Source organism: Nycticebus coucang, chromosome 10 (genome assembly GCF_027406575.1).
Source record: "Nycticebus coucang isolate mNycCou1 chromosome 10, mNycCou1.pri, whole genome shotgun sequence".
Taxonomy (NCBI): Eukaryota; Metazoa; Chordata; class Mammalia; order Primates; family Lorisidae; genus Nycticebus; species Nycticebus coucang.
In genome coordinates this window covers 107,505,092-107,521,492 of record NC_069789.1, presented here as the reverse complement: position 1 = coordinate 107,521,492, position 16,401 = coordinate 107,505,092, and the positions used below count along the sequence as shown (strand labels likewise).

Sequence of the window (16,401 nt, the reverse complement as noted above, 5' to 3'; positions counted from 1 at the left end):
AAAAATAGCTGGGTGTTGTTGCGGGCGCCTGTAGTCCCAGCTATTTGGGAGGCTGAGGCAAGAGAATCACCTAAGCCCAGGAGTTGGAGTTTCCTGTGAGCTCTGTGACTCCACGTCACTCTACTGAGGGTGATAAAGTGAGACTCTGCCTCTACCAAAATAATAATAATAACAATGAATAATAATGAATGTCATGAAGGTAGACTAAATTTAGTTGGTAAATTTAGCGAGTGTTATTAACAGATGGCACACCTTCCATGACAGGAAAACACGAAGGGTTTATTGAACAGATACCTAATTGAAGTTTCTTGAATACACCCTTACTTGATACAGCTAAATTAATGCAGCCTTCCATTATGAAAAGTTCCGCTATCCCTGACTAAACCACAAAAGAACCGAAGGTTGGCACAGTGCCTGTAGCTCAGCAGCTACGGCTCTAGCCACATACAGCTGAGCTGGCAGGTTCAAATCCAGCCCCGGCCTGCCAAACAACCAGAATTAGAACCAAAAAATAGCCAGGCGTTGTGGCAGATGCCTGTAGTCCCAGCTACTTGGGAGGCTGAGGCAAGAGAATCGCTTAAGACCAAGAGTTTGAGGTTGCTGTGAGCTGTGATGCCATAGCACTCAACCCAGGGCAACATAATGAGACTCTGTCTCAAAAAAAAAAAAAAAAAAAAAGAATTTTTTTTTTGAAGGTTAATTTCTCAGTATTTTCCTGGGGATAGGGGTGGGGGGAACCACAATCTAGTTACAGGGTTAGTTGTCCAAGGCCAATTCTTGGGGATTCTTAAGTAAGCATACAATTAGGCATTGTAAAAGAGAGTTATTAGTTGGTTTTAAGATGCAGTCACTGCTACTGTTACAGTCTTATGACTTGAACTAACAGTATATGTTAGTAACTTCCAAATTTATACAGGCAGGTAAGACACTTCATGGTCTTACAGACATTCAAACCGACCATGGTCGAAGTTAGATTCCTGGACTTCCCTCCAAGACACCACTACTTGCAGGCTCCCCACCTCAGGGAATGGCAAATTCACTCTCTGGGTGCTCTGGGACAATACATTTACTCAAAAGTTCATGCACCACGTGTAGGAGGTGGACCAAAGAAAGTCCAAAAGAGGGCAGCCAGTGCTTTTGCATCGCGTCAAAGCCTGACATCGTTATCCTTCTTTTGGCGGTTATTTTGACTGCTCATGTACACATCTGTACATTTGCCTTCTATGAGGATCCGAACAAGAGCTCATGCAAGCGCAGTAATCACCGGCCAAGCCGAGTCTGAGCACTGGCTCCGATTCCAGGCGAACGTCCTCGTTTGCTGGGCCTCAATTTCCTTAAATGAAGAATGGACAGTTTCACCCTTGCCCATTAATCTTCTGGAGCTGCGCCCACGGTAAAGGGGTGAGTCTGAGCCGGGGCTCGGGGCAAGCTACTTCTTTCACACTGAGGAATATCAGCTCAGAACAAACCTTCTGCAGGGTTTTGTGGACAGCAAACTACGTTACCCACAAGACACTGCTCTGTGCGTCGACGGCAGGCGCTGGGCAAGCCAATCACGGGGCAGAACAGGGGCGTTTCCTGTGGTCCGCAGACCTGGGGGCGGAACTTCCGGCCACTTGGAGGTAGACGTAATTTGGGCGCGACGGTTCGGTATTCGCCGGCTGTGGGCAAGGAGTAGTGTTCCGTGACCGCTGCCCGGGTGGTGCCTGGGGCATGAGCAGGTAGAAGGCTGAGTCCTATCTCCGTGTCTTGGAACGGACCGCGAATCGCCGCATAACGGGGGAGTGCGACAGTCAGTCAAGGTCACCGCTCCCGGGACAGGCTAGGGCGCTGCTGGGCCCGCAGGACCCGCCCTGCTCTCCGCATCCCCGGTCGTGCTCGGTCTATAGGGTCCCAGGATGGCTGCGGCATGGACGAACCCCGCGCAGGTGAGTGAACGAGTACTTTGGCTTTGCTACTGCTGTACGGGTCCCGAGCGGTCTTCTGGGGAGGATGGCAACCAAGAAAGCCACAGGGTTGCTTTTTGCAGTTGTTTCTGTTTACGAAAAGCGGACCAGGCTTGTCATTTACCTAATGTCAGTCATAGTCTCGAATGAGACCGAATTACAACGGAAAACTGTTAGGCTATACATTAAAAGTAGGACTTTGAGATGCAATTTGTACCAGCTTGTCCAGGAAACTAACCCCCTTTTCTACAATAAACAACTCTGGAAGCCATCCTGGGCTAAGCTAGACTTGCAAGGAACCGGATTGGTATAGCCAAATGACAATCCAGGAAACTAAATGATAACTTATATGACATTTACCCCCAAATGTCCAGGATTTGAATAATAAATGACAGTAATTTTTTTTTTTTTTTTTGTAGAGACATAGTCTCACTTTATGGCCCTGGGTAGAGTGCTGTGGCATCACACGGCTCACAGCAACCTCCAACTCCTGGGCTTAAGCGATTCTCTTGCCTCAGCCTCCGAGTAGCTGGGACTACAGGCGCCCGCCACAACGCCCGGCTATAACTGACAGTAATTTTATCCCTGATTCCAGCATGGGACCAACCAGAGAAAGCTGTATATGTACCCTACTCAGTCATAGAATGCCCTACTTCTAGTGAGCACACCTACAGCTCAGAGAATGGATAAATGAGGCTCTACTTCAGGGACTTCCATCACAAATATAATCCAAACTCTCAGCCATGTCCTGCAAATCTCTGCCCTAATCATCCGGCTGACCACCTCTGACCTTATTTCCTGCCCTTTCCTTCACTGCTCCTCAGACACACCAGCTTGACTGTGCATAGTTCTATTCCACCTCCTAACCTTCACCCTTGCATCGGACACTGTCCTCAGATCTCTGCAAGATTGCCTTTCTTATCTTTTTGGCTTTGTTCAAATGTTATGTCTCTGGAGAGCCCTTTCGTGGCAGTTCAGGCTAAAGTAGCCCCTTGGTTTGGCTTTTTTGTACAGGAAGTCTGGCAAATTTTTTAAAAGCTGCTGAATTGAGGTTTTCTAGGATGAGAAGGCAAACAACATGAGTAAAACATAAGAATCGTACATAATAGTGCACGGCTCAGTGCCCATAGTCCAGTGGTTAGAAAGCTGGCCCCATGCAGGGGGGACGGGTTTCCAACATTGAGTCTTTGAGGTGAATTGAGGGGCAGGCAATATTTATCACCTCATTTAATAATTCTGATCTTCTCAGTTAGATTCCCTTGTTAACACTGCTTTACAAGAGTATGAAACTCCCTCCTGGTTTCTTTTCCATTGTGAGGAGTTATTCATTGTCACCACATGTTTAATTACCTGCCCAAAGTCACAGCAGTTAAGAAGCAGAAACTCACAATTAGATCATAGACCAACAGAGCCTTTGTTTTTACAGATAGTGGGCAGGGAAGCCCTGGCGGTGACACCTAAAGTGAATTTTGCAGTCCTCCTCTAGAAAGTCACAGTGGCCATTGGGAGTGAAGGGCAGATATCTAAGCAGAGAGAAGTGTGTAGACAAAGACAAGGTGTATTGGTTGATTAAGAAGGTTCAAGAGCCCCTGTGAGGTTACTGGAGGGAAAACATGCTGTGGTCTTTTGCTAGATGTTTATCCCACCTTTAGCCCATACAATGTTGTGGCCAGTCATAAGCCTGTGTTCTCATGACCACAACCTGTGCTGTCTTCAGCTGCATGAGTTTCCTGGTCCTGAAGTACAGTGGCCTCAGTGATAGCTGCCAGCAAGACTTAGGGAGGAAAAAGGCTAATGGTTCATTATGCAATCTCTCTGGGAGTCTTTGTGACCTGGGAAACGGGTAAAGAAGAGATAAGGGAGTGAGCTGGCAGGCCCTGCCCCTCATCCAGTGTTTGGCACTCATGAGTTAAATGATGAGTGCTTTGTCCATGTAATAAAGATATTTTCAGAAGTTGCTGAAATGTATTGAACATCAACAAATTTTTCGTGGAAATGCTTCACAACTTCATTACTGTAGATTCACTTTAGTGATAGAGGATTGTTGGGGTTTCATCATTAAACTCTGGATCCTCTATGCAAATTCTGCCTCTGTTCATGAGACATGAGACTCTGGGTGAAGTTGTGGAGCTCCCTTAGCCTCACGTCACTGACTATGATATGGAGGTGCTTAGTGATAGAGTTTACCTCAGAGGCTGTGGGAGGATTGATAAAAAATTCCAAAGCGTATCAAGCACCGAATATTTTCTCTTTAAATCTCACAAGTGTTATTGGTGACGTAGGAATTACTGGATGGATCTGGAAATTCAGACTCAGATGAAATGAGGTCCCTAAGGTCATACAACTGGCAAGTTTCAGTTTCAGGAATTTGTATTCAAATCTAGAAGTTTGACTTCAGAGCTAGAGACTTGTCACTTTAACAGGCTGTGAAGCTCTGCATGGCATGGCTGAGGGCCTGCTCCTGTTACCATTGTTGCTATTATTATTGTTCTGATTGTTTCCTCATTCCCTGACATCCCAGAGCCCTTACTGTCATCCCATGTGGCCAGGTCTTTGGCATTGTCTTCTTTTGTTCTATGATGGCTTCTGCATAAGAGCTTTCTCTCCCTTGCATCATTGCATCATGTCCAGGCAAAGTTTGTCATGCTTCTTCAGCCTGTTCAATTAGACCTTCAGGAGCTTTTAAGTGATTCGGGCCTTGATCTCTTTGCACAAAGCACATATGACAGCCCTGGGGCTAACTCTGCTTTGTGATTTTCCAGGTGTCTGTGACCTTTGATGATGTAGCTGTGACTTTCACCCAGGAGGAGTGGGGGCAGCTGGACCCCGCTCAGCGAACTCTGTACCAGGAGGTGATGCTGGAAAACTGTGGACTCTTGATGTCTCTGGGTAAGGCCTTCACCCTCCACCATGCAGGGGACCTGCCAGCTCCTTATTTCTACTCTCTGCCTCCAGGCCTGGATGGTCAGGAATCTGCTTTGCCTCCTAACCACAAAATCTCGTTTTTTAGACTCATTGCTTCCTATCTGGTCTCCATGTGTCTCTTTGGGGAAGAAATAGTATTCTTTGGGTTCCAGCCAAAGGAGAAGAAAGTGATAGAGGAAGTGGGTGATGTTTTTTTTTTTTTTTTTTTTTGTAGAGACAGAGTCTCACTGTACCGCCCTCGGGTAGAGTGCTGTGGCATCACAGGGCTCACAGCAACCTCTTAACTCTTGGGCTTATGCGATTCTCTTGCCTCAGCCTCCCAAGCAGCTGGGACTACAGGCGCCCGCCACAATGCCCAGCTATTTTTTTTGTTGTTGCAGTTTGGCCGGGGCTGGGTTTAGAACCCGCCACCCTCGGCATATGGGGCCGGCGCCCTACTCACTGAGCCACAGGTGCCGCCCGGAAGTGGGTGATGTTTTGCAGAAGCCAAAGTTAGGATTTCCAGCTGTACCTGTTAACAAGGGACTGATTTGGTAACTAAGAACCCCACAACTGTGTTCTGGCTTCTCTCCCTGGGTCTGTTCATGTCACTGTTCTTTGTGGCTTTTTTGCCTTAGTGAGTTTGGAGCAAGAGTGACTACCCCAGGCCTTGCTTTCTGACCCTCAAATTCCTTGTATACTTCTCTGGTCTCTGTGGGGTGTCCTGAGGGAGCAAGTGCTATCACCTGCTCCCAAGACCATACTTCCCTTGTTCTTTTACTAGGGCCAAGCAAGGCAGTCTCAATCATGAGGCTTCTTTGTTATGGGTTCCCTCATGATTTCCTCTTTCCTAAATTCAGGACCAAGGTCCTCTGCTAGTGGGAAAGAGAAAGGTTTAGAATAGAGATGATTTTACTTATTGGCTTTACTTATTGGCTCAGCCATTCACCAGTTCTGTGCTCTTCAGAGATCACTGTATCTGGCTCAGCACCTGTGGCTCAAGCAGCTAAGGTGCCAGCCACATACACCTGAGCTGGCAGGTTTAAATCCAACCTGGGCCTGCCAAACAACAATGATGGCTACAACCAAAAAATAGCCAGGTATTGTGGCAGACGCCTGTAATCCCAGCTAGTTGGGAGGCAGAGACAGGGGAATTGCTTGAGCCCAGGAGTTGGAGGTTGCTATGAGCTATGATGCCACGGCACTCTACCCAGGGTGACACCTTGAGTCTCTGTCTCAAAAAAAAAAAAAAAAAAAAAAAAAGAAATCACTGTATCTGCCTAAGCCTGGGTTTCTTCATCTATAAAATAGCGTTGATAGTGATGTAGATTTCCTGGGGATAGTGTGAGGAAGTCTTCAGGTAGAATTGTCATTTAGTCTGTGACCTAGAGGAAAAGCACTATAAAGCATTGCTTTGGAGGTAAAAAAGCACTGGGATCAGTGAAGACACCTTGTTTTTAGTGAAATGAGTTGATATTTAAAATATGTCAGTTTTTCTCTACAGCATTCCATAAATATTGTTCAATTTTGAAACTACATAAAGCATTCAAATTGTTTAGCACAGTTTCTTTCTCTTTCTTTTTTCTTTTTCTTTTTTTGTAGTTTTTTTTGGCTGGGACCAGGTTTGAACCTACCACCTCCAGTATGTGGGGCTGGCGCCCTACTCCTTTGAGCTACAGTGCCGCCCTACCACAGTTTCTTGGCCATAGTATGTCCTCTAAGTATTAGGGCTTTTGTTTTGTTTTGTTGAGTGTCTCCCTGGGTAGAGTGCCATGGCATCATAACTTAACAGTAACCTCAAACTCTTGGGTTTGAGCAATCCTCTCGACTCAGCCTCCCAATTAGCTGGGACTACAGGCGCCTGCCACAACACCTGGCTAGTTTTTCTATTTTTAGTAGAGACAGGGCTCATTCTTGCTCAGGCTGAACTCAAGTAATCCCAGAAAGTTTTAGATTTTGACTTGCTGTTAAGAGTAGTCCTTGGGGCTGCAACTGTGTGGCTCACTGGGTAGGGTGCTGGCCCCATATACCGAGGGTGGTGGTTTTGAACTCCACTCTGGCCAAACTGCCCATCTAGCCGGGCATTGTGGTGGGCGCCTGTAGACCCAGATACTCAGGAGGCTGAGGCAAGAGAATCGCCTAAGCCCAGGAGCTGGAGGTTGATGTGAGCTGTGTGATGCCATGGCACTCTACTGAGCCAATAAAATGAGACTTTGTCTCTTAAAAAAAAAAGAGTAGTCCTTCCATGGCAGCATAGCATGATATGCTGTTGGTTTCTGTGTCATGCAGCAGCTTTTTGTGGGATGGAAATAGCTTCATTCTAAGGTCTGATCCCTGTCCTGAAGTCCCAGAATGGATGGAGGGTCTTTATTTTCACCAAAATCATATGTCTACTTTCTTTCTCCATGTACAGGGTGTCCTATTCCCAGACCTGACCTGATCTACCAGCTAGAGCACGGGCAGGCACCATGGACAGTGAGGAAAGACTTCTTCCAAAGACCCTGTCCAGGTAGGAGCCTGTGTCTGGGCACCTGGGCCCAGGCTTGAGCCTGAGCAGAGACCACTAGCACTTCTCAAGGAAGCTTCTTGTTGAGGCCACTCTAAGAATTTGGGAGCCTTGGAGGCCTTTTGCCTGTGTCACCCATGTCTTTGCCACGGGGAAGGAGTGACATTGATGAACTGAGATCTGTCTTGGGGCTGCAACTGTGTGGGCCTGAAACCTGGCTTGGTGATCACCAGCGCTGGCTTAGCAGAGTTGCATGAGCTCCTGTCTTTGAAAGTAAGTTCAGCGAAGTTAATGGAGCTGCTGTTTCAGACAAACTCCAAAATCTCAGTGGTTTGGCATAGAAAAAGGACCTTTCCTACTCTCCCAGATTTTCTCTTTAACTCTATCCTACCTGCCACCCTTTCTCTCCTTCTCAGTCCTTGTCCATATCTTCCTGCATCTCCTGTGTTACAGAACCTTAAGGTGACATTTGACCTTTTCTGTCCCACACCTGGCTTCTAGGGGTACTGGGTCCATCATGTGTGTGCATTGGTGCCCCTGCAGAGTCTTGATCTCTCTTCTGTGTTGGTCTATCAGGCTGCTTAGCAGCCTATGTCTTTGTGCCATCTCTGTCTCTTCAGAATCTGTTCTAAACTTCTCCCTTCTTTTTTTTTTTTTTTTTTTGTTCTTTTTAGAGACAGAGTTTTACTTTATTGCCTTCGGTAGGGTGCCATGGTGTCACAGCTCACAGCAACCTCCAGCCCTTGGGCTTAAGGCGATTCTCTTGCCTCAGCCTCCTGAGTATCTGGGACTACAGGCGCCCGCCACGACACCCGGCTATTTTTTTTGTTGTAGTTTGGCTGAGGCCGGGTTTGAACCTGCCACCCTCAGTATAAGGGGCTGGCGCCCTACTCACTGAGCCACAGGCACTGCCCACCTTCTCCCTTCTTTAGTTCCACATCTCTACCTTACTATCTCAAAGGCACTTAAACTCTCAGGCTGAAGAAACTCATGATCTTGTTCACTGCTTCCACCTCACAAGTTAATGAATGGTCTTGCCATGCAAGTACAGTAGGACACTGGATTCCATCTGAGACAACTTACTAACACCTACATCTCAGTTTCTACATTCAGCCGTCCTAAAATCCTGTTCATTTTACATCATACATGTCTCCTGAATTCATGTCTCCTTCCACAACCTTCTTCAAGTCTGCACCCATACTTTAAAATTCCAGGATATCATCATCTCTTTCCTAGGGAATTTTTTTTTTTTTTTTGTGGTTTTTGGCCGGGGCTAGGTTTGAACCCGCCATCTCTGGCATATGGGACCGGCGCCCTACTCCTTGAGCCACAGGCGCCACCCAATTTCCTAGGGAATTTTTAATAGACTCCCAGCTGCTCTCTGGGCATCTGCTTTGTGCCTCTGGTGTGCTCTGGGTCCTGCATGGAGTCTGGCACTCAGACCTTGTTCCAGACATTTAGCACTTCCCGTCCACCAGTGTCTCAGGGTATGTATGTCAGCAAGTTTTCATGTTGGAAACAAAATCCTTCTATTATGTGATCATCAGCCCTTACATAGTCATCTCAACATTTTATATGTGTCACTTCATATGTGGGACATGTGTCACTTCTCTTGTCCCAAGAGATCTTGCCCCTGGCCATGGCAAGCCAATTTCTTCCTCAGAGTCTATATCACACCTTTTCATGGGCATTCTTTCTTCATTTATATTCTGCTTTTTATTGTTTGTTTGTTTTGTTTTATTTTTTGAGACAGTTTCACTTTGTTGCCCTAGGTAGAGTGCCATGGCGTCACAGCTCAAACTCCTGGGCCCAAACAGTTCTCTTGCCTCAGCCTCCCGTGTAGCTGGGACTACCGGGCCTGCTACAACGCCTGGCTATTTTTATTTTTTGGTTGTAGTTGTCGTTGTTTGGCAGGGCCTGGCTGGATTCAAACCCACCAGCTCCAGTGCATGTGGCTGATGCCCTAGCTGCTGAGCTACAGGCGCTGAGCCTATTTTCTGCTTGTTTTGTAAATTCTTTCCCAATATAAAAATATGCTTAAATTCTTTACACTTGGCTAGGCACCTGTAGCACAGTGGTTACGGTGCCAGCCACATACACTGAGGTTGGTGGGTTCGAACCCAGCCCAGGCCAGCTAAACAACAACAATTGCAACAAAAAATAGCCGGGCCTTGTGGCAGGTGCCTATAGTCCCAGCTACCTGGGAGGCTGAGGCAAGAGAATCACTTAAGCCCAAGAGTTTGAGGTTGCTGTGAGCTGTGATGCAAGGGCACTCTACCGAGGGCGACATAGTGAGACTCTGTCTCAAAAAAAAAAAAAAAAATTCTTTACACTTGTAGAAAATAAAATATCCATAGCTCACTGTATACTCGTATATTCATTCACATTTTGCGCACTTAATTGTTTACATGTTTTCATTTTCATATAAATAGTGATGGTATCAACATTCATGTATATTCATCTTTCACGTGTATATGGGCATTTTTTCATAGTTACTAAAAATTACTAAATTATAAGCTATGCACATGTTCAAGAATGTAGTAGTATTGCCATTGTTTTCTAAATGGGCCTATATCAATTTCTATTCTTCCAGGAATGTATGACCCATATTTCATCCAGTATTTAATATTGTAAGGCTCCTCAATGTCTGCTGATCAAATCCACACAAAATAGAATGTCTTATGTTCTTATTTGCATTTTCCTCATTGCTGAAGTGGTTTAGCATCTTACATGATTTTCAGTCAGTCTGTATTTTCTTCTGTGAAATGTCATTTCATGATAATTGCCTGGGGTTTTTGTTGTTGTTGTTGTTGCTTTTCTGTTTCAGTTTAACTTTTGTGCATTCCAGATACCTACCTTTTACCAGTATATTTGCTGTAAGTATATTCTTTTAGTTTTTAAAAATTAAAAACAGGCTCAGAGCCTGTAGCTCAGCGGCTAGGATACCAGCCACATACACCAGAGCTGGCGGTTTCGAATTCAGCCTGGGCCTGCCAAACAGTAATGGCAACTACAACCAAAAAATAGCCAGGCATTGTGGCCGGCACCTGTAGTCCCAGTTACTTGGGACGCTGAGGCAAGAGAATTGCTTAAGCCCAAGAGTTTGAGGTTGCTGTAGGCTGTGATGCCATGGAACTCTACCCAGGGTGATAGCTTGAGACTCTGTCTCAAAAAAAAAATTAAAAACAAAATGTCTTTTTATTTTCCGAAGTATCTTTTATTGAATAAAGGTTTTTAGTTTAGTACAGTTTGATTTATGATTTTTCTTGTAAGATTAATATCTTGTATAAAAATGTTGCTGTACCCCAATATTAAAAAGATATCCTTGCTTATTTTATTCTAAATGTTAAAACTTGGCATTTGAGGCTTGGCACCAGTGGCTCAAGGGCTAAGGCGCCAGCCACATACACCTGAGCTGGCGGGTTCGAATCCAGCCCAGGCCCACCAAACAACAATGATGTTTGCAACCAAAAAAAAAAAAAATAGCCGGGTGTTGTGGCAGGTGCCTGTAGTCATAGCTACTTGAGAGGCAGAGGCAGGAGAATTGCTTGAGCCCAGAAGTTGAAGGTTGCTGTGAGCTGTGATGCCACAGCACTCTACCCAGGGCGACAGCTTTAGGCTCTGTCTCAAAAAAAAAAAACCGGGCATTTGACATTTAAGACATTATCAACCCAAACTTGATTGTTGAATACAGAATGTGATTGAGTGCAGTTATTTTTCCTCCCCATGTGGGTAGTTAATTTCTCTTGCTCCTTTTCCTTAGTAGTCTCCTTTTTACCGTTAAGCTTCTATGGCTCTCCTGCCATCTGCCAAACCTTCATCTATGTGAGTGGATTTCTAAGCTTGCTGTTCATTTTTCATTGCCATTTTTCTTTTTTTTGTAGAGACAGAGTCTCACTTTATGGCCCTCGGTAGAGTGCCGTGGCCTCACGCAGCTCACAGCAACCTCCAACTCCTGGGCTTAAGCGATTCTCTTGCCTCAGCCTCCCGAGTAGCTGGGACTACAGGCGCCCGCCGCAACGCCCGGCTATTTTTTGGTTGCAGTTCAGCCGGGGCCGGGTTTGAACCCGCCACCCTCGGTATATGGGGCCGGCGCCTTACCGACTGAGCCATAGGCGCCGCCCGCCATTTTCCATTATCTCTGTGCCAGGACCACTCTGCCTTGTGAGCTCTGTCCCAGGAGTGGCACTGCTTATCCCCTGTTACCTAGTTCAGAATCTTGAGCATCAGCTCCCTTCCACCCCCGTCTTTCTCTACATTCTCATCAAGACCATCCTCAATTCCTTGGGCAGAATGTACAAGTGCTCTTCCCACTTTGTCTTTGTGGCAGCTCCTTTGTGGCTAGTAAGTCTCTCTTCATTGGGTACATCCTATTAGGAAAGTCCCCTGATCTCTTTCCACCCATGGTTGGCCAAACTGAAAGTTAAGGACACAATTTTTAAGTCTAAAAAAAAAGACTGCGAAGTCTATCCAGATCCACCAACTCTAAATACAAGTTCAGGGATTTCCAGAAAGCACTCTCAGTTTTCATAATTTGTTAAGAAGATACACAAAAATCTTATGGTCACAGTTATATTATTACAGACAAAGGACATAAATTTCTAGAGACTTGGAATATGGGCTGAAGGGATTCCAAAAACAAAGCTTCCATGTCCTTAGAGACTCGTAATCCATCCAGTATCAATATGTGAACCAACTCAAGAAGCTCCTTAGAGCGGTGGTATTCAGAGTTTTATTGAGTTCATTACATAAACAGTGTTGATTGGAATCATTGCCCATGTGACTCAGTCTTCAGCCCCCATCCCTTTTCCAAGTACTTTTTCTTTTTTTCTTTTTTTCTTTTTTTTTGCAGTTTTTGGCCAGGACTAGGTTTGAACCCCCCTCCCCTGCATATGGGGCCAGCGCCCTACTCTTTGAGCTACAGGCGCCACCCATCAAGTGCTTTTTCAGTGACTATCTTATGGCTCCAAACCCTAACATTCTACTCACTGGTTTGTCTTCTTGGTGTGGCTGGCCTTTAATTGGACTCATCTCTTTAGAACAAATTATGTAGGGGCCCATTATGAGTTACTTTTGTGTGAATAGTGCATCAGGAATTGAGGGAGTATGTCCACTCTGGACCTTGTCTCCACCCAGCCTCTCCACCTGATCTTGCTTTTAAGGAGTCAAGAGTCAAAGGACCAGAAAAGAAAGAAATTACAAGTCTGAGGTCTAGAGATAGCAAGGTATAATAGACATAAGGGCACTATTTACAACTTCATTTTTTTCTATGAAGTTGTGATTTTATTCCTTCTATTTTGACATTACTAACAGACCCTTCTGTTTGTTGGATTTCTTTCAGATAACAAAGGAAAACCCAAGACTCCAGAACCCACCTCTTGTGACCTAGTCTTGTCTGAGGAAGTCTCACTCTGGGAACAACTAACAGAAGGAGCCTCAGAGGATGTCCAGTTGGGGCAAGCCAAGGATCAGAATGGGTCATGTGAAATGCAAGAAAGACACTCAAGACCAGGGATAGACTCCCAGGAGAAGGTTTCTGGGAAAATGAACTCTGAACATGGTAGTTTAGGGAAAGCTGATGGTGTGTGTTCAGGGATGGTACAGGAACAAGTCTTTTTAGGAGATGCTGTTTTTGACTGTGATTCACATGGATCAGGTAAAGATCCTATGTTTCAGGAAGAGGAAAGTGTCTTTAAATGCAATGAATGTGGAAAAGTGTTTAACAAGAAACGCCTTCTTGCTCGACATGAGAGAATTCACTCTGGAGTGAAGCCCTATGAATGCACAGAGTGCGGAAAAACCTTTAGCAAGAGCACATACCTCCTTCAACACCACATGGTCCACACTGGGGAGAAGCCCTACAAGTGCATGGAGTGTGGAAAGGCCTTCAACCGCAAGTCACACCTTACACAGCACCAACGGATTCATAGTGGAGAGAAGCCTTATAAGTGCAATGAATGTGGAAAGGCCTTCACCCACCGATCCACTTTCGTCTTGCATAACAGAAGCCACACTGGAGAAAAACCCTTTGTGTGCAAAGAGTGTGGCAAAGCCTTTCGAGATAGACCAGGTTTCATTCGACACTACATCATCCACAGTGGTGAGAATCCCTATGAATGCTTTGAGTGTGGCAAGGTCTTCAAACATAGATCATACCTCATGTGGCACCAGCAGACTCACACTGGAGAGAAGCCCTATGAGTGCAGTGAATGTGGGAAAGCCTTTTGTGAGAGTGCAGCCCTGATTCACCACTATGTCATCCACACTGGGGAGAAGCCCTTCGAGTGCCTGGAGTGTGGGAAGGCCTTCAACCACAGGTCATACCTCAAGAGGCATCAACGTATTCATACTGGGGAGAAACCTTATGTGTGTGGTGAATGTGGAAAGGCCTTCACCCACTGCTCTACTTTTATCCTTCATAAAAGGGCCCACACTGGAGAAAAACCTTTTGAGTGCAAAGAATGTGGGAAAGCCTTTAGCAATAGAGCAGATCTCATTCGCCACTTCAGCATCCACACTGGAGAGAAGCCCTATGAGTGCATGGAGTGTGGAAAGGCCTTCAACCGCAGGTCAGGGCTCACAAGGCATCAGCGGATTCATAGTGGAGAGAAGCCTTATGAATGCATTGAGTGTGGGAAAACCTTTTGCTGGAGCACAAACCTCATTCGACACTCCATCATCCACACTGGAGAGAAGCCGTATGAATGCAGTGAATGTGGAAAGGCCTTCAGTCGCAGCTCATCCCTCACTCAGCATCAAAGGATGCATACTGGCAGAAACCCTATCAGTGTAACAGATGTGGCAAGACCTTTTACAAATGGGCAGACTTCAGTCAACATTCAAGAACTTTTATTGGGGAAAAACTTTTTGAATGTAACCACTGAGAAAAATCTTCTGCAGGAAGAAACATCTTACATAGAGTCTGATCTTGCATACCAAAGAGAAACCCCACGAGTGTCTTCACTGTGAGAAAACCTGTTGCAGAATATCACTTGTCACCTAAGGAGTCATGTTAGAAATTCACTCAGTACAGAGCCTTATTCTCCATCTGAGAGTTTGCCCAGGCACAGATCTAGAGATTATTTATGCACTTAGGAAAATCTTTACCTATATCTTTCTCCTAAATTTACAGTGCAATGTTATCTCAGGAATTTTTATAAAAAGGAGGTGGCAGAAAAGAAAAAGAAATACAAGCACTGCTTCTTTCATATTACTCTTGTCTTGTATATACATTCATTGTGATCCAGTGTCAGTAAAGTTAGGTAAGGACAAGTCTGGAATTTTTTTTTTTTTTCAGTTTTTGGCTGGGGCCAGGTTTGAACCTGCTGCCTCTGGTATAAGGGGCCAGCGCCCTACTCTGTGAGCCACAGGTGCTGCCTGCAAATCTGGTATCTTACTGAATGTCTTCTTTAATTCTACAACATTGTCTCTTTCCTTGAGGACCTTACATTTTTTTTTTAAAGTATAAAGGCTTGAGTTATGAAATACTTTTATATTTAGAGAGAGAGGGAAACACATACAACTGAGCACATTTTATTGCACCACTTAAGACTGTTTAGCCTTTGCTTAAAAACAAAACTAAAAAATGTGGTTCTTTTTTTTTTTTTTTTGTGGAGACAGAGTCTCACTGTACCGCCCTCAGGTAGAGTGCCGTGGCGTCACATGGCTCACAGCAACCTCTAACTCTTGGGCTTACGCGATTCTCTTGCCTCAGCCTCCTGAGTAGCTGGGACTTCAGGCGCCCGCCACAACGCCCGGCTGTTTTTTTTTGTTGTTGCAGTTTGGCCGGGGCTGGGTTTGAACCCGCCACCTTCGGCATATGGGGCCGGCGCCCTACTCACTGAGCCACAGGCGCCGCCCCAAAAATGTGGTTCTTAATACCTATCACTCAGAGTTTGTCTATTTTTTTTTTTTTTTTGAGACAGAGTCTCAAGCTGTTGCCCTGGATAGAGTGCTATGGCGTCACAACTCATAGCAACCTCAAACTCGTGGGCTTAAGCGATTCTCTTGCTTCAGCCTCTCAAGTAGGCGGGACTACAGGTGCCCACAACACCCAGCTATTTGGAGGTTGTAGTTGTCATTGTTTGGCAGGCCTGGGCTGGATTTGAACCCACTAGTTCCAGTGTATGTGGCTGGCGCCCTAGCTGCTGAGCTACAGGCACCAAGCCTCAGAGTTTTTTTTGATTCTTACCTTTGGTTTACTTGATTGCTGTAGCTATATAGTAAGTCTCAAAATTGGGCAATGTGATTACTTTAGTATTCCTAGTTCTTTTGACTATTCATACATCAGGATTAGTTTTTCTGTTTTTAAAAACAATTCTTTCTAAGATTTTGATGGAAATTAAGTTGAATCTATAGATCAGTGTGTTGAGAATCAGCATCTTTACTATTTTGAGTCTTCCAATTCATGAACATGGGATGTCTTTATTTAAGAATTCCTTGATATATTTCATTACTGTTTTATAATTTACACCATAAGATTTATATATTTGTATATTTTTTAGTGATTGGAAATGGCTTTAATAGTTAAACATTCAGTTTTCACATGGTGTTTGGTATTATACAGAAATATATATATATATTTTTGAGACAGGGTCTCACCCTGTTGCCCTCAGGGTGAGGCTATTTTTTGTTGCAGTTTGGTTGGGCTGGGTTCGAACCCACCACCCTGGGTATATGGGGCTAGGACCCTACTCATTGAGCCACAGGTGCCACCCGATTTCTAGTATTTCTTTTGGGAGAATTTTTAAGATTTTAAAAAGAGATGTCAGCTGCAAATACAGAAGCTTTATTTCTTGTTTGCCACTTAATGTACCTTTTCTTTCCTTTTTTTTTTTTTTTTTTTTTTTTTGTAGAGACAGAGTCTCACTTTATGGCCCTCGGTAGAGTGCCGTGGCCTCACACAGCTCACAGCAACCTCCAACTCCTGGGCTTAAGCGATTCTCTTGCCTCAGCCTCCCGAGTAGCTGGGACTACAGGCCTTTTCTTTCCTTTTTTTGTGTTATTGCAGTAGATGGGATTTCTAGTGTGATATTGAATAGGAAT

At 45.0% G+C, this 16,401-nt stretch overlaps 1 protein-coding gene across 1 annotated transcript; it reads left to right on the top strand.

Annotated features, from left to right (window-relative positions):
* The first annotated feature begins 1,655 nt into the window (after window positions 1-1,655).
* On the top strand, window positions 1,656-15,081 carry ZNF805 (zinc finger protein 805). The gene is made up of 4 exons (XM_053604405.1): window positions 1,656-1,928; window positions 4,709-4,835; window positions 7,264-7,359; window positions 12,698-15,081. Exons 1-4 carry the CDS (start codon window positions 1,899-1,901, stop codon window positions 14,323-14,325), a joined length of 1,881 nt encoding a protein of 626 aa, XP_053460380.1. The 5' UTR covers window positions 1,656-1,898; the 3' UTR covers window positions 14,326-15,081.
* The last annotated feature ends 1,320 nt before the right edge of the window (window positions 15,082-16,401 follow it).